Here is a 23,286-nt window from a genome sequence, read left to right as displayed (position 1 = left end):
TGTCAGGGAACAAACTGGTTTGGAAAATCAGCAACACATTTTAAATGATTGTATTTCTAAATAACATCAATAGTAATAAAAAAAATGGATGTCTGACATGCGTGTGCATGTAGGAAAGCAGCAGAAACCAGAATTAGGCTGCTGGGCTCGGGCTGCCGATGGCTGGGACCCAGCAGACTCCGCTTTATTGACATGACGCGGCGTCAGTGGCGGAGAGGCGTTCGCCACCTGGAAATCAGTCCCTCTCCCTTTAAGTGGGAGGTGAGCCGGAGGGCGCTGCGGACGGTGAGTGCTGGAGAGCAGAGCAGAAAGTCTCCGGGACCGGCAGAGACAGAGCAGGGCTGCGCTCTGCGTCTCCGACACCTTTACGCGCCACAGCACCGTCCCCCGGCAGCGCCACCACCGCAGGCAGCGACCCCCCGCAGCTCGGACGGAGCCTCTCCGGGGCCCCTGCGCACGGACCGAGCGGCAGCCGCTGTCCCGCAACACTGCGCGGTGCCGTGAATGCGGTGAGGAACTACCGCCGGGGAGGAAGAGCGGGAGTACGGAAGTTTTCTCTCTCGTCTCACTGGTGAGTGAAGACTTTACAAAGTGTGAAAGATCTTTTCCCCGTGCGTCAGAACTCAGCGGAGCGTCGCGTTTGCTTTTGAAACTTTCTAAAACTTCACTTTGGGACATTGTTGTAAAGTTTCGCGGTGGCGCTGAACCATCATCCTCATCTGACGCGCAGTCCGTGACATCTTCAGTGTGCATGTGCCAGAAATTTCAGGCTCACACTATAATCAGGTTTGATGGTGAGGAGGAGGGTGATGATGATGACAGGCAGATGCAGTGGAGCAATTTCAGCTTATTCGGGTCCGATGATTGTTTTTTTAATTTCGGTTTCAGAATCATGTGATTGTTCTTTTTAAACTAGCTCTTGAGGAAGATACTGTCATCAGCTCTGTTCTGCAGCTCTGATGCAGAGTTCAGGGTCTCTGCTCTGTGAAAATGTCAGTTAATTGAGGAATTAACTGAGAAGGTGGTTTTACTTTTAGAGGCAGACTGTAAACTGGAACCACACGGGAAGCCTAATCTGTAGCCTGTCAGCAGACAGACGGGGGCTTTTCTCCTGCCTCAGCCCCACTGGTCACCCACGTCCAGCCCCAGGAGCCATCATTTCTGCATCAGATGACGGCTCGTTTCCGCTAGATCCTCTTTATATTGACAGAAACCCAACGTGCACTCAACTTTACATTCAAACTCTCAGGAGTCTCTGACCTCCGTCTCTTTCTGTAGAGCTGCATGTGTGCATCAAGCTGTTCCACTACAAACACTCCTCTCTCTCTCTCCACACACACACACATACACACACACACACTGAATAAACTAGGAGTGGTTTGCCGTTTCAACCTTCACCTCTGCCACCACTCCCTCAGGTGAATGGGTCCATGGAGGACGACTCCTACCTTCTCTCTGCTGTCGCGCTAACAGTAGCCAAAGCTGTTCGAGTCCCCTCATGGGATTATTCAGACACATTGGCCATAACGTGATTAGAGTATTGAGATTGGTTCTCCTCTACGGCTGCAAAAATGTTGCTCCAGCATGTTTCTACGGTAGCCTGGTGTGGACAGACAGCCTGCAACACAACCTTGCTCTGTGCGTTTCAGAAGTTGTCAAGGTTTGCTGTGATTTGTTCAATATGTTTCATGAACAGCACCGCTGATCGTTTGGAATAACAAATCGATGCCTGCGCCTCATAAATATTCTGCCCCTGCAGATGTCCTGAGCAAGGACAAGGTCCTTGTGAGGACCCTTTTGTAATTATAATGTTTTTATTTTTATTGTTAATTCCACCAAGACCTACAGAAAGAGTTGGTGTAACCCCAGCAACCCTCAAATCAATAGGAAGTCACCCATTTTGGATTGAATAGTCATTTTTGGGCCTATTTTCTGGCCTTTTCTCCACTCTTGGCCGTTGATGGAAATCCTCTCGGGGATTACATTCGATCCCGCTGAGAATTGGTGCACATCAACGAGGCGAGATGGGAATCTCAAGTTAGCAAAAACTAGAAAAGTGGTGAGAGCAATTGCCTGGAAATGTAATTTTGAACAACTCTCAGTACCACATATTAAACTTGTGTTTAATGTAATTCCATCTGATGGAGTCCTGCGCATGGGCGGGGCACTACGCCTCAGTAGTGCCCCCTTGAATCTAAAAACAACCCTTTGATGAGGGGTTTTTAGTAGGAGGATGAAAAGTGGTAGACTGATAAACAAAAGGCTCTGGCACCTCCAGTCTAAAACAAACAGGAAGACGGCCATTTTGATTTAAATGTTTAATTTGGGCCTGTTTGAGCCAATTTCCCCACCTGCTAGTTGAATGAAATCCTCTTTAGGAATGAGTCGCTCCGAGACCCAAACATCAAAGGAAGAAAGAAAGAACAAAGAAATAGGAACAAAGATGAAGGAAAGGCCAGGGGTCACAGGAGAATGGAGAGAGGGGGGGCAAAGGAGAGCGAAGGCCTGTTTAATGCCGCTTGTAGCTTAGATTATACTTGTTATTCTTTGTTTTGTGTTTTTTTTTTATGTGGGTATTTTACGTGCTTGTGTGTCCTCTACATGGGACGCATCCACAAGGGCAGCGGAGCAGACAAAGGTTTTGTTATTTTTTCCTCCTCCTGACCTCCTATATCCTGTGGACATTGTTCTCTGAATCCTATTGAAGCAGCAGTCCACAGAGACGCACCACAGCGGAGAAGAATGGGGTGTCTGTAGTCCTTCATCGCAGTGTGAGGCCGAGCCAATCACACGGCACAATGCGAGGTTCTGGGAAACCTGAGGATGTTTTTAAATGAGAACCTTGATCCGCATTGTCTGCGCTGGAGGAGTGAGCAGGGCAGCTAATCTTGAAGGGGGTCCTTGGGCTGATAAACATGACAGGTGACGGATTTATCCAGGCCCAATTCTTCCCATCAGCGTCTTCTCTCAAATGGATCAGAACCGATCTATTGATCTGTCTTAGAGGGAGCAACTGAGTTAGCAACAGTTTTGATGTTGGGTTCATCATTTGACTGGTATCAACACTGCAGAGGAGCAATAAGAGCATCACCACCATCGACCAAACCTCCACTTGGAGGTAGAACTGATTCCCCGTGAGGTGTTATCTCTTTTTAACTGTCATGTAGTTTCAGTCATAAAACACGTTTTCTTTTCACAACAACACAACCTTTGACTACTTGCCAGACAACACAAGACTTAGGAATCCTTCGCCAGCAGCTCATAATAATTTTTCGCTCTTCTCCGGTAGTTACTGGACTATAACTGGCACTTATAGGTGTTTTTTCAAGCCTTGATGGGCTGCAGCAATTTACTCGGAGTTAATTACGAGTATGTACTTAAAGTTTCTATTCACAGCTGGCTCTTATTGTCCGACCTGTTGGCTGGAAATTATTCGCATTGCAATTTACGTCTTCACGTCCTTGACAGGCGGTTCAAGTCTCCAGTGCACAGTATAATTCCACATGTAAACACTGATGTAGCTTGCGTTTCCCTTGGCGATGATGTAGGCCGCGCAACAATGCCTGCGTCAGCTGCTTAAGTAGAATGGGATCGCACTTGTAGGCTCAAGGAAAATGTGCACGAAGCACCTGAAAGTGGACTGAAAATGAGGAGACGTAACGGTTAATTAGAGCCCCGAGTATTCCACTTTGCAGCCTGCGGTTGTCGTGCTGTTGCACAGATTCTTTGCCAACTCCTCAGTGCGCTGAGTGCTGCGTGTGGCATTAAACTTTATGTTTTGAATAATCCAAGAATGTAGTCCGACCACAGCACCATCCGGCGTGGAGGACGTTTCACGCTTCACCTTTTGCGGCCACGTAGCGCCCTCCATGGAGTGGCTTTTATTCCAGTATGTGTCTCAATAATGAAGAAAAAAAAAACCCAAACAATTCAGCATAATGTGATGAGAAGGTGTGCACGGGGTCGCTCTTCCTGGGCGGTGATAAAGTCTTATTTCAAAGATGGGCCACAGTCAGAGACACCGAGAGGCAGCAGCAGCAGCAGCAGCAGCAGCAGCAGCAGCAGCACACAAACTCACACAAACCACCCCGTCAGCTTTGACACACAATTTCAAGGTAAGATTCCACCTTTAGACGCAGCAAGCTCTCGCAGAAGCACAAACAAGTTGATTGTGATTAGTTTGCCTCCTTGCTTGCAAGGTTAAATACCTCTTAGACTTTTTACCTCTTTATATCGCCACCTTTTGTGCGGTTGTTTACGTGCGCGTGCTAATGTGCAGCTCTCACCGAGATGGGAGCTGGGCTCTGTGAAGCTGAAGGTTAAACAGGGATTTTGAATATTTTGTGTCATTGGCGCTGATTCTGTTCAGCACATCATGCTGCAAAGTGTGTTCATCTTCTGCCAGCTGGGCTCTGAATGTGCACTCATAAGCTCATAATAAGGTGCTAATAATGCAGAAGTAAAGCCCACACCGTCAGACACGGCGCGCTAATAACGACAGCTGCAAATCCAGTTTTTGTTTAAGAAGAAAGAGCGGAAGCGTCCCTGAACAGCAGCTTACATTTCTCATATCGCTTTAGAACACTAATCCAAAATATAAATAAGACTTTTCTCTCTCTTGTCTGGTTCTCTGTTCTAAGCATCATTCAGTGTTTAAAAACACGCTCCCACAGGTTCGAGGTGTGTTTAAGGAGTTGTGTGGAAGCTTTTGTGTGGAGGTGCGTGGCTTCGTGTGTTTGCCAGAGTGCCATACCCACAGGTTTGTTTTGTCTCGCTGTTCCCATTATGATCCTCACATAACTGCAGCGTATTGTTCTCCACACGAGGCATGAAGGAGCAGGTTCACGTGGGGGGGGTTGTCACGGTAAAATGCTGTCAATTATGCGTCTGAGACGAAAGTGTCACGGGAGAAAAAGTTTGTAATGGAAATGACCTCTAGTGTACAAGCAGCCTGAATAAGCAGCATAAAGGATGTGTAGGTTTAAAAGGATTGATAAAAATGTGTTTTTCTCATGACGAATACGTGGGAAAAATCAAGTGTTTTATGCTACACAAAAGGATTTAATGTGATTTGTTTGTCCTCAGAGGTCATCTGCTTGATTGGCGAGCGGTTGCCCCGTAAGCGGTCCACTTGTTCATTTATGTACGATTTTGAGAATTGAACCAAAAACCTTTGATGCCTGAGTTCTGCGCAGGACTCAAACCACCTGCCTGTTTCCCGTCCTCATAGCTGTCCTCAGACTCCAACACGGCGCTGTTGTCGTTGTGGGGTTGTGGATTTAAAACGAACCGTAGCGGTTTGAAATGCACGTTCCTGCGCACGTTATTCAGGTGCAAATAAGAGCGACCGCATGTTTGCTGGATCAGCACCTCGCAGCAAACGTTCATCCATAAAGGTTCGTTCATTTCACAGCAGCGGTCGCGTCTCCAACCGCTCAGATTTGTCTTTGCTCCTCCGAACAGGTGAAAAAGGTCAAATTCTTCAGGGCACCTTTGACTTGATCTTCTGTAGCTTCTGGCCCTTAAGTATCTCCAGGGTGCCGATCTAAACCCTCAACCTCCTCTAAACCGGGTGGAAACATTCGCTTCATGCAGCATCATGTTCTACTGTGTAGAAGAAATCTCTAATGCTAGTTTTAGGTGTGGATTTTGGTGTCAGCAGCTGTGCCGGGTTACGCTCCACCAGGCTGGTTTATCTGCTTCGGCTCATCCAGCTTTGACTCAATTATGCTGAAGAGGAACCAGGATTATTACACGAGCCCGTTTCAAAAGCAGCCCCTCGCAGCTTTAGGTGGCCCCCGAAAGGAGACAGATCAGTCATTTTCTTCATTTTGGCTTTGCAAAAATGAGTTTGAGTTTCACAAATAAAGTCTGGTTACTCTTCATGTCGGCTCTTGGTCGGAGCACCTTGTTCCGCATCTGGGTTTTTCCCCTTTGGTGAGCTCTCGGTTGAGAAGATCCAGGTGGATTCTACAGTATTTCACTGTCTTTCACTCCTTTTCTTTCTTGCCTCTGTTGTTTCTCCTGCTAACGGGCTACAAAAACAGAGATTTCCCACCATAGTCCAGTTAAATCTGTGGGCCTGCGAGTCTTTATGGATCCCATAGTTGAACTTCAGACATGATCTCCTGTTTATTGGAGCTGGTTAGGACTCGTGGGGCTAAGTTGTTTTGTAGCATAAGCAGCCATACTTGAGGGAAAGACACATTAAGGCCCCCCGCTGTGTCTCAACGTTCAGATGAGAAGGACCTCTGCAGAATCACCTGTTGTGCTCCTTACTGCTCAAAGACGTTTCCATAGTAACATTTCAGAGCCATGGCCCCCACTCCTATAAGACCCTGGGCAAACATAGACCCCCGCCACCATTACAAACTCCATAAAACACACATGCATTCTTGCACGCACGCACACACATATGCTGTGCACACGTGGTTGCTCTCAAGAAGCCGCCGTGAATGGAGTGAGGATATAAAGTGTGCTGGGCTAAAAGAGCGGGTACATTGTGAGAGTAGGGCCTCCTTTGTCTGAGCTAGCCTGAAGGGGCAGGGGTGGAGAGCAGTGGGGGGGTTTGGAGGATGAAGAAAAAACATGGCTTTCATACACATCCTTTCTTCCCTTCCTCTTGTTCTATCTCTTTATTGGTACCGTGTTTTGTCTTCCCTGTACTCCTCCCCCCTTCTTCCCCCTCCTCTCCTATAAATGCCACAGTAGCCTTTTGCTAGCTGCCACAATGGACGACCTGTTTCAGAGGGAGAGAGAACGAGAAAGAGGGAGATGAAAAAGAGAAATGGCTGCCTTTTAACCTGCGCTTCTAAATGGCGGAAGAATAAAGCATCAGTGAATAAAGCCGGAGTTCTGGTCTCCCTCTTTCCTCCCTCTTCAGTCTTTTTGTGAAGGGCGCTGTTGTGTCATCAGTCTATTTTTACTTCTTATTTAGAGAAACGGCGAATGCTTGGGGTGGGTGGGGGGGCTAGAATGGCAGGGAGATGTATAATTACTGTTCATACGTAACACTTACAAAAAAACTTGCCTGATGTAAGATAGAAACCTCAGCCTAGACCCCCGTAAACTCCCCTGGTATTGTTACAGGTCAGCGTCCCGTTTGTCTCTGACAGGAATTGTCCTTGCAGAGAAACACGGGTTTAAAAATGAATGGTCAAAGCAGCGTTGGGTGTTTTCATGCTGACGCCTCCACCTGTGTGAGCTTCTGATGAGCTTCTCCTTTAACTGTGAGGGATTCCCACCTCCAGAAACACTTCGTTTTGAAGCTGCGCTCCATCGATATTTCCCATTTCCCGTCATATCGGCGTTAAAAGCTGTAGCTTGGGAATTAATTTGATCTGGATTATTTAGGTGGCCCTGGTCTGATATGGCAGCAGACCAAAGTGGCTTTCTCTGAGAGCCTCCTGGTCACGGATGGGTGCTCGAATAAAAACGAGACGATCTCGTTGGACAGAATGTAGTCGCATACGTCGCCATGGCCGATCCTCCGGTAGCTTTCACTTTCCTCCCTTCTCCTCCTGTTTGAACCAGACATCAGTCCAAGTTTAGCGTCTGGCCCTACGCAGCCGAACATCTTCTTTCTCTTCTGAGGATCAAGAAGAGCGTTTTGAGATCCGAGCCGCCGTCATGTGCTTTGAGAGCTTTATTAAACCTCCAGAACCTGAAAGAGGAGAACACGTGAATGCAGAGAAGTTTTGTAGATTCATCAGTGATGAATTTTCCCTCCGAATTTTTATACGGAGTCAATTTTCCATCACACCATATCTTCATCATCAGAAAGGCTGCGGTGGTAACAGGCTGGTTCCTCGGTTCCCTCTCTGTGTGTGTGTCTCTCTCTCACACACACACACACCACACACACACACACACACACACACACACGCACTGTCTCAGTGAGAGAGATAAAATAAGACAATAAAAGAAAGACAAAAATGAGGAAACTGAATATGTGATCTCGATGAGCGTATTGTTGGGACTCTGCATTAGTGGTCCAGCACCCTTGACATCAAAAGGCCAAGAGAACAGAGGAAGAGAGGGGAAGGAAAAGAGAAGAGGGCACAGCTTTTGTCTCCAGTCAAGAGAGCTCATTCCCTAATGAGTCCAGTGTGAGGCAGCTTTGTTTCAGAGATGTGTGTGTGTGTGTGTGTGTGTGTGTGTGTGTGTGTGTGTGTGTGTGTGTGTGTGTGTGTGTGTGTGTGTGTGTGTGTGTCTCGTTACCTATTGAGGGATCATTTAGAAAATGCTGACCTTACTGGGACCAGTGCCACACAAGAGACGAGTCGTCCTGAACTGGAGCTTAGGAAACCTCCCCCATACATTTCTTTCATTCACCACTAACTTTGCTGACGAATGCAACGGAAATGAAGCCGGGAAATTTGCATCTCGGTCGGCCACGTTCGATTGTTGCTGCGCTCGTCTGTCAGCCGCGAGACCCAGAGCAGAGCATCATTAATTTACTGACTCTGAGAGGCGTCCCCGCTGTGAAAGACGGCGCTGCTCCTCGTGTCTGACAGTGACGTGTCGGTGTGATCGTGCTCATTATCGTTCTGAGTGCTGATCCTGACAGGTCAATAACTGCTCCGCTCTGTAAACCATCTCATTCTGTGGCTGAAACTCTGACAACAGCACAACGGAAAGCACCAAAATGATCCCGAAGCATCACAAAGGAGGAACCCACAGATGAGCCTGGTGCATCTGCTGTGTTTACCTGTGGATGATGCTTTAGCTACGACTCTGACGAGATAAGCTGGACGCTGGAAGAGGAAGCGACAGGTTCCTCTTTACAGGCCGACAACCCGCCACGGAGAACCAGCGTTCCTCAGAACGGTGCAGCAGGACCAGACGGTGGTCAACACCTGCTTGTTCTGCTGACCACCACCAGCCTCACTGAAGCTGAAGGAGTGATGGAGGTGGAGCTGGAGGTGTAGAAGAGGTTCTCAAAAACACATGTCCCGTATGTCAGGGGGAAGTTGCATTAGTTCAATCTTTCATTCTTCCTCCCAGCTCCACGTTTCAAATAGCAGCAACAGAGGAGCCTGGATGTCCTGGAAACCGTCGTCGAAAACAAATCCGGTCTGTTCGGAATGAAATCGCACCGGTTTCGATGTTTCCGTCGGGCCCGTCAGAGCTGCAGCAACGGTTACCTGCAACAACGTGCTGATTATGCAAATCAGGCTGCTGCGCTGTGGTATTTGAAGAGGTTCTTTGTGCTTCCCCCCTCCAGAGTGGGGTGGGGGGGGGTGTCAGAGGTAACTGAAGTGGGGCGTTAATGACGAGGGAGCGAGCCCGTCTCCATGGCTTGTGTGCAGAAAGGAGAAATCTCTCCATTCACCAGGGCAGCAGAGGGTCAGGAATATTCTAAATGTCCTTTATCTTGAGCATTTTTTTAACTTTGCATATTCCCCCAATTATTTATAACCTGCTTAATGAACAAAAGCGACACGTTTTAGACATTTTTATGCAAAGGGTGAAATGCAGGTTAAGGAAAACAAGGCAAGTTAGATAATATAAAGATAATAAAGAACATCTTTAGTAGAAGGAAATGTATACAAAGTATGTGTGGGTTGGGATTGCGTGTGTGTGTGTGGGTGGGTGTGTGCGCTTTTATTGAGGTGCGGTGTGTCCTTATGATGTTTTTACCCGCGGGCCCTCAGCCAAGCCTTGCAGGCAGTCGCTGGCACTGATCGCTACATCATCTTATCATCCCCAAGTAAATAGTGCGAGCTGTGAAACATTTCCCAAACATTTGTTGATGCGCTTCACACCCGTCTGAACAGGACCAGAAATGCATCGTTTAGGCTCACAAAATGCAGTCAGAGCGCATCAGTGCAGGCGTTCTCGTTCAGGAGAGGAGTGGGTTTGAGCTCTGCTCATTGACCGATGTGATTTTCAGGTTTGGATGCCCCCCTTCAGGGAACAGCCACCCCTCAAAGTGACTGCAGTCATCATTTATCAATACGCAAACCTTTAAATGTCTTCAACGGCGTCTTGCACGCCATCTCTGTGTGCTCTGCTATTCCGCCTGTGGCGTCGGTCAGACAGGGAAACGGATTATAAACTCCCCCAAGGCTCCTGTCAAAGGGAGAAGAAAGAGAGTGAGAGAATAAGAAAATAAAGGAACAAAAGAACAGCACTGGGAAACAACAGAAGGGTTCTTCACTGACAGTCCCCTCGGGGGAGGGGGGGGGGGGTTGACATGTTAAAACTTGTTTGCTAACTGAAGGTTTTGTGTGAAGTGATTCTGTGTCACGAGAATTGTAACGTTCAAACGCTGTCGGCGCTCACAGGAGGGTAGCCGATGTGTGTCTGGGGTGTCTGTCTCTGTCATGCTCCATTACCCCCCCCCCCCCCACCATCAGGAGGTCGGTGGGGGGGCCAGGACAAACATGCCCCTGTAACAGCGCGCCATTAAACAAGCCGCTCCGTAATTATGTGGACTTTATTTCGGACTGTGTTTAGAGACGTTGCAGCAACAATTGGAAATGTAAAAGCTGCGTTGGTGGAGCGTGAGAGCAGCTCCGGTAACCTGATGGACCAACATCTGACCGGCTAAAATCACGGCTGGTGTTTGGGGGCCGCGTGAGGTGCTTGATGTTTTGAACACAGCGAAGTCAAGTGGAGCTCAAATGATCAGAAGAGCTGAAGACAGCGGCAGAAACCAGCGGCACCTTTCAGAGATCCCACTCAACACAGATTCCTGGTCCAAACCTCCGGTTGGTTTAAGTGTTTGTTAACGCCGCGCATGAATATTGCCAATAATGGCTAGAGTTGTGCAAACAGACCCAAATAGCTCTAAAACTATACATCACATCTCATCTTTTGACGTCTCGGTGGAAGCAGCCGAAGAGTTCGATGTATAAAACACGCATGTTGTTGAAAACTTGTGTCATTAAGATAGAAACATTTTAAGGCCAATGTGGGCCGATAATATCGAGGCCAGGCAGGAGCAGTGGGGAAAAGGGTGCCTTGCTCAAGGGCACCCCAGCCCATGGGATTTGAACCCTCCTGTTACCAGACCAGTTACCAGTTCCTTTCCTCCCAGCCACGGGTTTGTCCCCTGGTCGTAAACGTTCCCACCCTGCTGCTTCCAGCAGCTGCTTCCACGTCTGTTTTATTGTGATTTCAAAGCAACTTGTGGCGTGCGCCTATAAAACCTGAACAACCCTGCAGGGGCTCGGGAGGACCAGGCCTCAATCCGATACCCTTCAACAAAGGCAGCGCTATGCAACTAATGCAGGCCACACGCGCGCACACACTGTTGCATATAGGCCAATTTTGCATTTAAGTAGATGTGAGTGGTGTGATTACAAGCCGGGTTTCTATTAGTAAGACACTGTGAGCATTGTTTTTAAAAGCCCTTTTGTGTAGAAGACACACTGTGCGTGTGTGTGTGTGTGTGTACTGTACATACCAGTACACTGGCTGTTAGTGACAGATTCTCTGCATACCTTTGCGGTGGCACACACACACACACACACACACACACACACACACACACACACACACACACAAGTGTGTGAAAGACACCTGTGGCAGTTCAGCACAGAAGGGGTTGTGACCCAGGAATAACTCATTGGGTGGGACAAGACGACAGACAAAGCAGGGGTCAAAGGGTAAGTTTGTATTGTTCCCATCCTAAGTTGTGAAATTTCTCTCTTAAATAAAAATATAAAATGTCACGATCGTCCTTGATGAGCTTTATTTCTTTCCTCTGACATGTTTGCTGGTCCCTACATAGCTTTATCATTGTCTCTGTCTCCCCCACCACACACACACACACACACACACACACACACACACGCGCGCACACACCCGTAATTATGTGAACAGTCATAAACCAGGTGGTATCGATTGAGCCGAGTGCTGCAGGTTTGGCTCCCGGCTGGATTTAATGTGCTATTTGAGCGAGTTCTCTTCTGAAAACTCAACCTTGTGCAGGATGCAGAATGCACACGCACGTTTGTGCACGTTTGTGCACGTTTGTGCACGTTTGTGCACGTTTGTGTACCAGTCTACAGATGGATTTGTGCTCAAATGTAACAGTGTTTGACGGTGGCAGCGGGATGTTGTCTGAGCGTCACAGATGGAGGACGACTTTGTTCTCAGCTTGGACTGAGTGTCACCATGATAACGTTCATCTGATCCTTTAAAGATCTCACAGGCAGAAAATCTGAAGGCGGCTTTGGGGAATTTCCCTCAAACACACTCCGAGCTCACTGATGTTCAGGGTCCTGGACCACGGTAGACAGGTGGCTTTCTTCAGAACTGCAGGATGCATGAGTTGGGGAAGGTCAGGTGGGGGGTGTCTAAGCTTCGCCGTCCTTTCTGCACAACGGTGGCGCGCCGCTTTTTTTCTGTGTTCCCGAGTTGGTCGGCACATTCCGCTGGCATTGTTATCCGGCCCGTTTCCTGCGGCCGGTGGCTTTTGTCAGCCTCACCCCCATTGTTGGAACTTCCTTTGTTCCTTGGCTCTAACAATGGCTTTTTTCTGCCTCTTAATATATATGTGCACTTTCTGCCCTTGTGTGTTCTGTTTGTTTTGTTCTGCTGTCTGCTGTGTTTTTCTTTGGTCCCGCTGCAGAGCTGGAGCGCAGCCCATGCTCAGCCTCTGTTGCTCCACCTGTCTCTCCATTCATTTGTCTCCCACCATTCACTGCCACACTGCTGTGGTCCTGGGGTCATATAGGAGGAGGTCACGCTCCTAATGCCGGCTTTCTTCTTCCCCGGGGATGTTGTGAGTGTGGGTGTGTGTGACGGTGATGAGGCTCAGGTGGGGGCACGCGTGTTAAGTCTAGGTGAGGCCTCGACTGGGGACATAACACACACCCAGACTCATGTTTTGATAACTCGGTTTATCACCTTTTACTGTCACCTGTGCATTGTTCCCTTCCAGGAAATGCCTCTCTTCTGCTTCATCGCATTGTTGTAATGAAAATTCCTCTTTCTCCTGGAATGTTTTAGTTGATACTGCTCTGCAGGAAGTGATGGCTTTTAATGATGGGGGTGCAACATTGATTCTAAGAATACTGAAACAATTCTGATTGACAACAAGAGGAGTTTATTAGAACTTATGACGTGAGGTAGTGTGCCTGTTCTACTTACCTGTTTTCTTTGTCTGGCTATAAACAAGATTAACAACAACTTCTGATTTGATCCACCTTTTACGGCAACCAGACTGATTTCGTGATCTAGAAATTAAATGTACACATAAGACCTGTCGAGCTGGATGGGAACATTCCATTATTTAAGTGTATGAACACATTATCGTGACATCCCCAGCTGTATCTGACCTTAAAAGAGGATAGAACCGGTCTGTTGTATCAGTTCATCAGCAAGCTTTAAAGTTTTATCAGACATTATCTTCACACGTTGTTGTTGCTCCTTTTCTTTGTCTCTGATATCATCTAGCAATGAGCGTGACGAGTTCCCAAACCTCACCACGCCCAAAAGACACTCATTTTCATCTGGTGTTTGTCTTTCAACAGAATGGTTGAGCCGAGCCCTTCAGCACTTCTCCTCGTCTCTGGAGGAGATGTCAGCATGGCAGGCGTTGGAGTCAAAATAGAGCACGAAGAGCCTTGCAGAGGAGGAGGACTCATGACCAGCATGGACACCATCAAGACGTCTCCCTCACGTGACTGGCCAGGGAGTCACCCGCTGGAGGTCCGCCAGTTGACGCCGCCTCTCTCCTGCTCCCCTTCGGTAAGATGCCGCGTGGTGAGAGAGGCGGTCCGAACTGGGAAAAACTCTTATTGTTGTTTGAGAGCTTGTCTTTGTCTCAGCAGGATGGATCGCCAGGTAAAGAGCTGCCCCACAGGCAGAGCCCCTCGGGACAGAAGGAGCTCTCCATAAGTCGAGCAGAAGGACAAGCTAACTTCAAGGAAGGTTTGTGGCAGCACTCATGATGGCCTTATTGTCCCAGTCCTGGAAAAATCATTAAAAATGCCTAAAGACTGAGGCTAATTTTTAAGAAACATGGCTCCAAAGAGCAACAAGTGGCACCGGAAGAAGGTGTAAATATTTTCCGTTTCGGTGTGGCAGGGCTTCCTGAGAGACTCTTGCACGGTTGTTCTTCCTCGTTCTCGTCATACGTCACGAGTCTATGAGGTCACGCCGCAGTGGGGTACAAATGCATCTGTTCGCGACTCATTCATCTCGACTGTGCTTATCTGATCAAACACGAGCGCTCGGTGCATGTTTAATACTTCGGAACAGGCTCTTTGGGTAGGAGATACTGGGAACTTGAAGGTTTTCTTTCCCGTCGACCCGTGTGTGGAGCCCACTCTTCTGCACTGGATGATGTCAGAGTGTGTTGTGCAGTGAATTTTGCTGCTGATCGGTGCAAAACTCTGCAGTCTGCCGAAAATCAATACCTAGAAGTGGCACTGGTCCCGAGGAGCCAGGGTGTTTTTTTCCTTGTCTCTTTTCTGTTTGCGTCCTCGCAGGCAGGCTAAAATGCTGCTCCTGAGACTCCCCCTGGGCTCGTTCACCAGCTTCTATTCTTCTCTGTAATTTTTTTTTCTCAGGTTCTCTCTAAAAATCTGACCTTGGATTGTTCGCTGTCCAAATATTGATCCACTCAAACACTCAGAACTTCTCCCAGACACACAAACAACCTTTGCCCCCCGACACCTCGGACGTCTTCCTCAATCAAGGCCATTAGGGAAGCAGAGGAGCTTCTGAGAATGTAGCTCAGTCTGATGGATTTTATTTGCAGCAAATGTTGTTTGGTGCCACTGAGTGCACAGCAGCACAGTTCTGCTAAGTACCTGTTGTTTGCTTTTGACAGTCATTCCCACTATTGAGAAGTTGCTGAATGCAGACTGGAAGGAGAAACTTCTGGATAAAAGCACGGTGGTTGCCGGACAACTGAAAGGTCAGCTTCTGCACGCCATCAGTTTACATTCCGCACCTCTGAAACACTCCTGAGTGTTACAGCTGTCTCGCCTGCTTCATTAGACGTCGAGAGAATTTCACTTCAGAGTGGCAAACTGATCGATTCAGAACCGTTCCAGATGTACTGAACTGTAGGTCGTTAGAGTTAAATGCTGCAGTCAGATGAATCGCTGTTTTGTTGTCATTTAATCACCATAAATGCATCTTCATTATTAATTGTGTCTCATTATAAGGCAAATGGACCCATGACAATTGATAAACACTTACCATTAAACTATAAAACGGGCGGGGCGCGGCTGATGTGCTTTGGATGAATCCATGACTAATATTTGCTCCGTGTTGACCTGGTAGCTACTAACCAGAAATCCATCAATCCCCTCTGCAGAGCGTGAAAACGCCCTAAAGTTGGTCGACTGTGTTTTGCATTTTCTGATCTCAACCCTCCCAAAGAGGGCGCCGATATGTCGCTTGGAGCCGACCACCTTGATCGGGTTGCATCGGTGTTCCAGTCCAGCGAGTGGAACTGTGGCTGCACTGCTAATAACTTAACGGAGATAAACATTTTAATTAATCAGGCTGAACGTGCAAATTTCAGCATCCCTGGTTGAAACATGGCATCCATGGGTCATGCAGCTGCAGGAGATTATTTTCATGTGAAAGCATATTAGAACGTTGTCGTGTGCAATAACAGGCGTCACGACCCTCATCGCGGCTCTGCTGGATGCTCAGACTGTTTTTGGTCCCTGACCTTCAGGTACCCCAGAGTCTCTGGCTGAGAAAGAGCTGCAGTTGGTGATGATGATCAACCAGCTGAGCGGTCTGAGGGAGCAGCTGCTAGGAGCCCACTCAGAGCAGCGCAACATGGCTGCGCTGCTGCTGGAGAAGCAGCAGCAGCAGATGGAGCTGGCCCGGCAGCAGCAGGAGCAGGTACCCCTCACACCTCCGCCAACTCTGACTGAGCAAATAACACAAATACACAAATACCAGCATGTGAAGATGTGTCTTGTGTGTCTCAGATTGCCAAACAGCAGCAGCAGTTGATACAGCAGCAGCACAAGATCAACATGCTTCAGCAGCAGATCCAGGTCAGCCTCCACCACGACCCTCTTGGAGGCGGCTGCCTCAGACGCGCCACAAGTCCTGCCTAAGATGTTTTTATCCTGTCTCGTCTCAGCAGGTGAACATGCCCTACGTGATGATCCCTGCTTTCCACCCCAACGCTCAAGCCCTCCCAGTAACCTCTGAACCACAGATGACGTTGCCACTGCAGCCAATCCCGTGCAAACCAGGTGAAAACACTGAGAGAGCCACAGCACACGAGAGTGAAAACACGGACACCCTTTGTAATGACCCTTGAACTCTGGGGGCCTTGAACTTCACTTGATCATCTGTAAAAGACCAGTAAAAGATGTGACCATGGGCCCAATAATCACTCTGGCTGAGACAAACGTCTCCTGACTGGACTGTAGGTGACAAGCTGAGTCTCATCCTATTGGATCCCTCATGTGTTGGTGCATATATGACCCCAGCAGGTCAATGAAAAATGCCCTGGGCCTCTGAATTCAGTCTGATTTCAGTCATTTAAAAGCGTATTCAAGCCTATAATCACCCTTCCAATCAGGCAATAGCTCTGTCCGTTTAGGGACAAAAAGAAGGTAATCAATTCAGCCTCTTGCCCATTTTTAAATGCCTCTACCCTTCAATTCAATGCCTGGTTTTCAGCAAATACAAAGACACAAATGCAGACTTGAACAGTAGAGTTGATGGAAGCTTTCATGGACTTTGGGTGTTTGCACAGTTAACATGCATCAGAGGGTACAGCTTAGAAAGCTGCAGCCTTGTTCAACCATGCTTTCACAAGTCTGTGCCGTGCTCGCAGGTCACCTTGTGTTCTCTGCTTTTCAAACCTAAAAGACACAAGGCCACTCTTTGAAACGTCGTGGGCGGCCTGTAAGGATAACCATTCACTTGCGTTCTTTATTTCATGAAATATTTCAAGCTGTGCGAGTGCTTCAAAATGTTTTAGCAGATGAATGCTGAAAAAATGTGTAAGACTGTTCAGCCTTGTGAAAGAGGTCGGATAAAAGTTTGCAGTTAACTTTTCTTTGAAAATATCCGAGGAACGTTCTTGTTGCGGTTCGTTTCGGTTGAGTCTCCCGTCGGTCTGATTGCGCTTATTGGACTCATCCGTGCTCACTGTGATGGATGCTAATGCTACTCTGGGATAGAGGAACAATGGAAACCACAATGGGAAAGCTCCTCAGACAGCCAAGAGTTTATCTTTATGGGATGTTGCTGTCACAGACTGTACGTTTTCTAGTGTTCAGACTGGTGGTAATTCACTCCGCGTCTCCCTTTTCCACCTCTCCCAGCCGTGGACTACTCCATGCAGCTGCTGCAGAACCCTCACCCCACCACCGTCAAGAGGACCAGCAGCACCTTCCGACAGGTTCTTCTTTTGTTCGCTTGAATGTGCAACACAAACAGCCGAGGTCCAAGTCCAAGCTTTTTAATGATCAGGGTGTGTGGTCCGCAGTAGGTGTGTGCGTCTCCTTTTGTCTGCTAAGAGTAATGCGTCGCTCTTTTTTTCTGCTGAGCTGACGTGGGGAAACAACCTGATTAAACAAAAGAAAAGAGAGAATGACAAGAAGACAAAAGAGTCAAACACTACTAAGGTGTGGCAGATGTGCACGGGCTTGCCAAGCCTCTCTGCATAACTGGAATAGACGCACGCCCTTGTCCTCTGTTAAGCCAGAATGTGTGTTTACATGGCCTCACCCTTGCTCGTCTGTTATCACTGTGTTTTTAGGAAGCCAGTCAGCCCTTGAATCTGACCTCTAAGCCAAAGGGGATGGAGCTGACGAAGGCACAAAGTCCACAAAGTCTGGAGATGGGTTCTCTGGCCCTACAAGGAGCCTACAGGTCAAGAGAGCTTCATAGAGAGGTGTCCCACAGCCCGCCACGGACTGCCCTCGGTGGGTCCTGCTGACAGTCAGACTGAAGGATTCCGATTTATTCGATCCAAAATGTTTAATCCCATCCAGAATCCATTAAAATGAATTGCTCATGACATTAATGATGTGTGTTGAAGGGACGTGGTCCATTGCTCTGTCATTCTCTTATCATTTGGTCCTCATTTTCTTTCAATCTTCCTGTGGTTTTTGTCTCCAGGTTACCTTGGAGACGGTGATGTGGTCACCCAGGCCATTCACGATGCCAAGCTGCTCCTGCGGAGCCACGGTACTGGGGGGAGAGAGAGGGAACGGGAGAGAGAAAGGGACAGAGACGGAGGTGGAAAGATGGTGAGCTAGCGTTCAGAGCACGCTGCCCTTTACTGACCTGCGCCGATATCCTCCCGGTTACATAATCATCCCTTTTAGTCCCACAACAGAAACATTTGAATGCAAAATGTGATGCAAAGTGTAATCATCAGTAACGCTTTTGTCCATTGTATACACTGTATTTTTGTGGTTTTAGTGAGGACGGAGGTTTGATTTGGAAAACAGCATTGAAATGAATTCATGTCAGCCTTTCCGTCCCAGCTTTTTCCTCTGCTGCACTGGCGACAGCGTTGCTTAGAACCATAAAAGGTCCTTTTGTACCGCTCTTGTTTTCAGCGGTACTCCGAGTGTTATTTTTGTCCCGTGTCCATACAGGTAGAACCTCATTCTAAAGCCTTTTACAACCTACCTTTCATAGTATTCTACCTGTTCTACAAAGAATTTGAAGGGTTTCATTACAACCTTTCCCTCACTGCAGCCTTTCCCAGCGCTGAATCGGGATCTATGGCCAGCTCCTTCTGGGGGCTTTGGCAGATCCCTTCCCATAGCCGACTAACCACTATGTTTGTTATGAACTAGACTTCACTGGCTGTGTGAAGACTTGCTTCCTCGCAGGCTTCAGCCTTGAGGAGCACAGCTACAATTCCAGAGAGGTGCTGAGCCTCATTCCAGCTGCTTTACGCTCCAGTGCAACCGCGCCGGTCTGAGCCAAAGGTCTGAGGTCACCCTCGCAAATTCTGCAGTCAGACGTTTCGGCGTCAATAAAAGCTTATTTTTCCACCTCCTGTGCTGGTTTTGGATCCTTTGAGGTGTGTGAAGCTTTGCTCCCAGCTTGGTCCTGGAGCAACAGCTGTCGCAGCCTCACAATAGCACAAAGGTCTGTGTGCGGCATTGACCGAACCACCTGCTCGCTCCCTCTTTGTCCGCTGAAATACTGTAGTCTGTGGCTCGCTCCCATTATCTTTCACTGTCTCACCTCTGCCGCTGCGTTAGCACAGCTCTGCCCTATTTTGGTGACACGACTGTGCGGCTACATTCCCGTCTCTGCCTTTTCTCCTTCACCTTCCCGCCTTCAAACAATAAACACCCTTCTGTGCCCCACGCAGCGTTGTAATATCCTTTCTTTGCATTTATAGCTCAGCATTTAAATGGCAGCTGATGGGATGAGCGTGCACTTTCTTTACCTTAAATAGCGCCCGTGGTGCACACGCGTGCCTTGAACGTGGGCCTTGAATACTGTCGGTCACCATTTAAGCTCTGCTCCGTGTTCAAAGTCTCCCTTTGTGCTCCAGCATGAAGGTGGACTGGATGTCCGAACTTACCGGATCCCTCCTCTGTTTTTATGCAGGACTACAAAGAGCCTCCACGCAGCGAGAGGATCTCCCACTCTGTGCGGGCTGAAGACAGACGTGACCTGCAGTCCACAGAGGACCACATCAGCAGTGACTCCGAGGGTAACCGTGGCCCCATGAACACTCATTTTCATCTTTTTTTTTCAGTTTTTGCAACATTGTAGACTTTTCTTTAACCTCCACATGTATCAGGTGCTAGTGACCGTGTCTCTCGTGTATAGGCACCGTTCCTGCTTCTGGCCCAGGCAGCTACAGCGGGCCCCGGCCCTCCCCCTCCTCAGGCCACATAAAGAGACCCATGAACGCCTTCATGGTATGGGCCAAGGATGAGCGCAGGAGGATCCTGCAGGCTTTCCCTGACATGCACAACTCCTCCATCAGCAAGATCCTGGGTAGGGATGGGTTTCACTCTGTCACTATTCTGAGACATAGCTTGGCACATGGGAGGGCACGCACAGCCACCTGCTACACACACACACACACACACACACACACACACACACACACACACACACACACACACCATGTTTGTCTCAGGACCTAAGAACCAAAGACTCACCCTCAGGTCTTTTGTTGAGAACTTTACTCACATACAGTTCATTCTTAGTCTAATATATCCAGAATAAATCATCTATGAACAACATATTTATGGAAAAAGACGCCCGGTCTAAACGATCATCATAACAAACATCTGCATCCTTGCGCATCAGTGTTGAACTGATACAAAGCCAATATATCACTTCCTAGTTCCAGATTTTTTTTTATGTTGTTGAAAATTTGCTAAATTGAAAATGTGTGTATTCTAACGAACACTTCTGCTGTGGCTCCATCTTCCCGGCGTGGCCCTCAGGCTCCAGGTGGAAGGGCATGTCCAACCAGGAGAAGCAGCCCTACTATGAGGAACAGGCCAGGCTGAGCAGGCAGCACCTGGAGCGCTACCCTGACTACAAATACAAACCCCGACCCAAACGGACCTGCATTGTGGAGGGACGAAGGCTGAGAGTGGGCGAGTACAAGGCCATGATGAAGAGCCGGCGGCAGGAGCAGAGAGCGACCTACACACACAGGTGCGCACCAACACACACATAGAACGTACACATCCTGTAAACATGGCCTTGAGATAGGTCCAGTTCCTCTCTACCGTCGTCTTGCTAGTCCAGTTAAACCATTTCAGTCTCACTGTTTGATTTGTTATAAATATAATCAAGTGTTTCTTTGACAATAATTTAGAAACAAGACTTTGCTAAGATATAAAAGCAAACAGATCTGTGTCATGGATGCAAGCCTAATCCCAGTAGCAGGAATTGGTCCCTTACTGGTCCGCAGAACCGGATATCAGTAGGAATAGGAATGAATATTGGACATGGAGTCACTTTGAAAATACCATCAGTTTATTCCGGTGCTTCAGGATCACGCAGCAGAAGTGATAAATGGAGCTCAAACTGAAATGTCTCATGTGTCCATGTCCCACATTTGTCCTCCCAGTCAAACGGAACCGCCACCACTCCATTACTCCAACAGCGACGGCCAGTTTCCAGGCGGCGGCGGCTGCAGCTCGGTCTCGGTGGCAGCCGTCCCCTTCCACCCGGCCTTACTGGAGCATTATCTGCCACAGGTTCCGGCCCCGTCACATCGAGCGGAGGGCCAGACCACGTCTGCGTCTCTGCCCAGGGACAGGGACAGGGACAGGGACAGGGACAGGGAGCGTGTGCCATACAGCGAGGAGGAGGAGAGTGATGGTGGAGAGAGGAGCGAGGGCGAACTGGTGCTCCTCACAGACTGAATGCGAGGGGAGGGATTGAGAGGGGAGGAAACCTGTGTGCTGGGGAGGGAAGTAACTGGGGGACCTGAGGTCCTGTCTCTGTGAGGAAGCTGTCTCTGAAGGGGGGGGGACGATGTGCTCACATTTGTCCCTTGAAGTTTAACATGTACACACAGTTGAAGCGCTTATCTTACTGGTTTCCCTTTACAGACATGTCAGCACCTGTTTTGTTGTTTTTATTTTTAGGATCCAGATGTTGGGATGCAGTAAGTTTTCTTGTTTCAAGTGTGTCTCGTTTTTTTTTTCTTATGTTACCTTTGAGTCGGACTTCCTTCTGACGGAGCTGCACGTTAGATCAGTGCTTCCCCCTGCTGGACGGCCAGTGCGAAAGGAAGAGGTTCTTTTAGATTTTGCAAGCGCTTAAAGTCCAGAGTAGTTTTGTGGAATTACTGCAAAAAGATCTCAAGAAGAGAGGTCGAGCCTCAGAAGAGGCAGGTTAAGTGAATTTGGTGTTCATTCATTCATTCATTGAGTGAAGAGTGTGCTCTGAAGACACAAACGCATTTAGAATCCTTCCCACCGAAGGAAAAGGGTATTCTTTTGCTTCTCTATCATTTGGTGGAGATTCAAAACCATCGCTCCAATCACTGAATCAGTCAGTCCAGTTGAGTCAGGCTGAACCTGCTGTGGCCTCCAGAACCACCTCCAGAGCTTTGTTTACCTCAGAATGGCATATTTGCCTTTACTTTGTTTGCTCGAGTGTTAACTCTGTTGTTCAGCCTCTGCTTGCCGTGTGTATATCCAGTGTTTTTGTTTTATTTGCTATTGCAGCCCCCTGCAGAGAACATCCATAAAAAAAAAAAATCTTTAATGTAAAACGGCAATGTCGGGTTGTTTCAGGAATTCTCATTTTCTTCTACAATGATTTCAGGTGATTTCAGGATCCCTGAAACTGCACCAGAGCTGGAGATTTTCCACGTTTGTTAACTGTCGTCTTACCTCATCTTTCATGCTCCCGTGCTCGCGCCTCCTCCCCGGTTTGTGGATCACATCAGCCCGTGAGCACATGTGGGAGCAGTAGCTGTTTATCGTCATGTTGTACTCGTGGCGTGGCTCTCTGCTGCCGGAGAGCCACTGCTGACAGTGCAAGAGTTGAATATTAGCATTGAATTACCCACTGGACCATTTCAGGAGAACAGAGATGCCCCCCGCCCCGAAACAGCCCCACTATTTTAGAGACAAATCTTTCCCCAAATTCTCCACGGTACTGAATTAACTCGTTCCACCAAAATCAAACAGGAACTGCTGTTGTGACGATCATGCAGGAGTCCGTCTGCGCAGTTTAAAACCTTTTCAGTAGAGATGAGGTGGGGATCGGTTGGGAGACTCACCCCTACTGATAAACAGGCTGCAGATTTGGAAGTCATCAATGTTAACGTTGCTTTAGATCTCATAACTCCTTTAATGGCGACTCTCTGGACCTGGAACCAGACAGAACGGTGCCGAGCGCTTCTCCTGAGCTCGGGCCATTTTTAGCATCCTAGTTCTCAACACTCTCACTGACAAACCTTTCCTTTATGACTGCTGGATGATAAAATAGCTGGAAAATCATTTGGAACTTTGGGTTTGGCTGATACAATCACCGTGGGGGCCGTAGTCATGTTTCCAATGTGGTGCAGACTTGCTGAGTTACCTGTCATCACCCCTGCTGATGTAAATATAAAAGAGACTTTATTTTGTTTATAAGAGCCTGTGTAATTTAAAGGTGTATGTTTCTCTATGTTTTCAGAGTTTTGTGGGTTTTTTTGTTCCCAAAACAAATAAATTGCTTGTGTTAAAAGTTTCATTTATTTTCAACCCATTTCCCATTTCTTCTCAAACAAGAAAGTCATCTTTTATTCATCAGAGGGCCCTATCTATGAGTAAATTCCAGCCATGAACAAAGACATTTGACTCTTATTTTTCCTTCCAGTTATAATAAAATCTCAGATTT

General features: G+C 47.9%; 1 protein-coding gene and 1 long non-coding RNA gene across 6 annotated transcripts; one reads left to right on the top strand and one right to left on the bottom strand.

Annotated features, from left to right (window-relative positions):
• Positions 1-241: 241 nt before the first annotated feature.
• Positions 242-23,139, top strand: LOC130524983 (transcription factor SOX-13-like). Of its 5 annotated transcripts, none has more exons than XM_057031605.1 (14): positions 244-571; positions 13,488-13,704; positions 13,785-13,887; positions 14,792-14,878; positions 15,653-15,825; positions 15,915-15,983; positions 16,076-16,187; positions 17,271-17,347; positions 17,708-17,873; positions 18,070-18,200; positions 19,528-19,633; positions 19,753-19,923; positions 20,382-20,598; positions 21,017-23,139. In XM_057031605.1, exons 2-14 carry the CDS (start codon positions 13,489-13,491, stop codon positions 21,312-21,314), a joined length of 1,926 nt encoding a protein of 641 aa, XP_056887585.1. In that variant the 5' UTR covers positions 244-571; position 13,488; the 3' UTR covers positions 21,315-23,139. The 5 variants fall into 5 exon arrangements, with proteins under 5 accessions (XP_056887587.1, XP_056887585.1, XP_056887583.1 ...); XM_057031603.1 differs by having other exon boundaries at positions 246-571; positions 16,073-16,187; XM_057031606.1 differs by having other exon boundaries at positions 247-571; positions 13,788-13,887.
• On the bottom strand, positions 16,850-17,813 carry LOC130524990 (uncharacterized). The gene is made up of 2 exons (XR_008950301.1): positions 17,677-17,813; positions 16,850-17,513 (listed from the first exon to the last, which is right to left on the bottom strand). It is a non-coding gene; the product is annotated as an uncharacterized LOC130524990 (long non-coding RNA).
• Positions 23,140-23,286: the final 147 nt, after the last annotated feature.

This window comes from Takifugu flavidus, chromosome 4 (assembly GCF_003711565.1).
Source record: "Takifugu flavidus isolate HTHZ2018 chromosome 4, ASM371156v2, whole genome shotgun sequence".
Classification (NCBI taxonomy): Eukaryota; Metazoa; Chordata; class Actinopteri; order Tetraodontiformes; family Tetraodontidae; genus Takifugu; species Takifugu flavidus.
The sequence above is the reverse complement of the archived record's forward strand: the minus strand, read 5'-3'. Positions and strand labels throughout refer to the sequence as shown.

Excerpts from the sequence above, each read along its gene's own strand:
- LOC130524983 (XM_057031603.1), top strand. The coding sequence starts at position 13,489 with ATGGTTGAGCCGAGCCCTTCAGCACTTCTCCTCGTCTCTGGAGGAGAT. Across the intron at positions 13,888-14,791 it reads ACAAGCTAACTTCAAGGAAG|TCATTCCCACTATTGAGAAG; the intron begins GTTTGTGGCAGC and ends TGCTTTTGACAG. Across the intron at positions 16,188-17,270 it reads GCCAATCCCGTGCAAACCAG|CCGTGGACTACTCCATGCAG; the intron begins GTGAAAACACTG and ends CACCTCTCCCAG.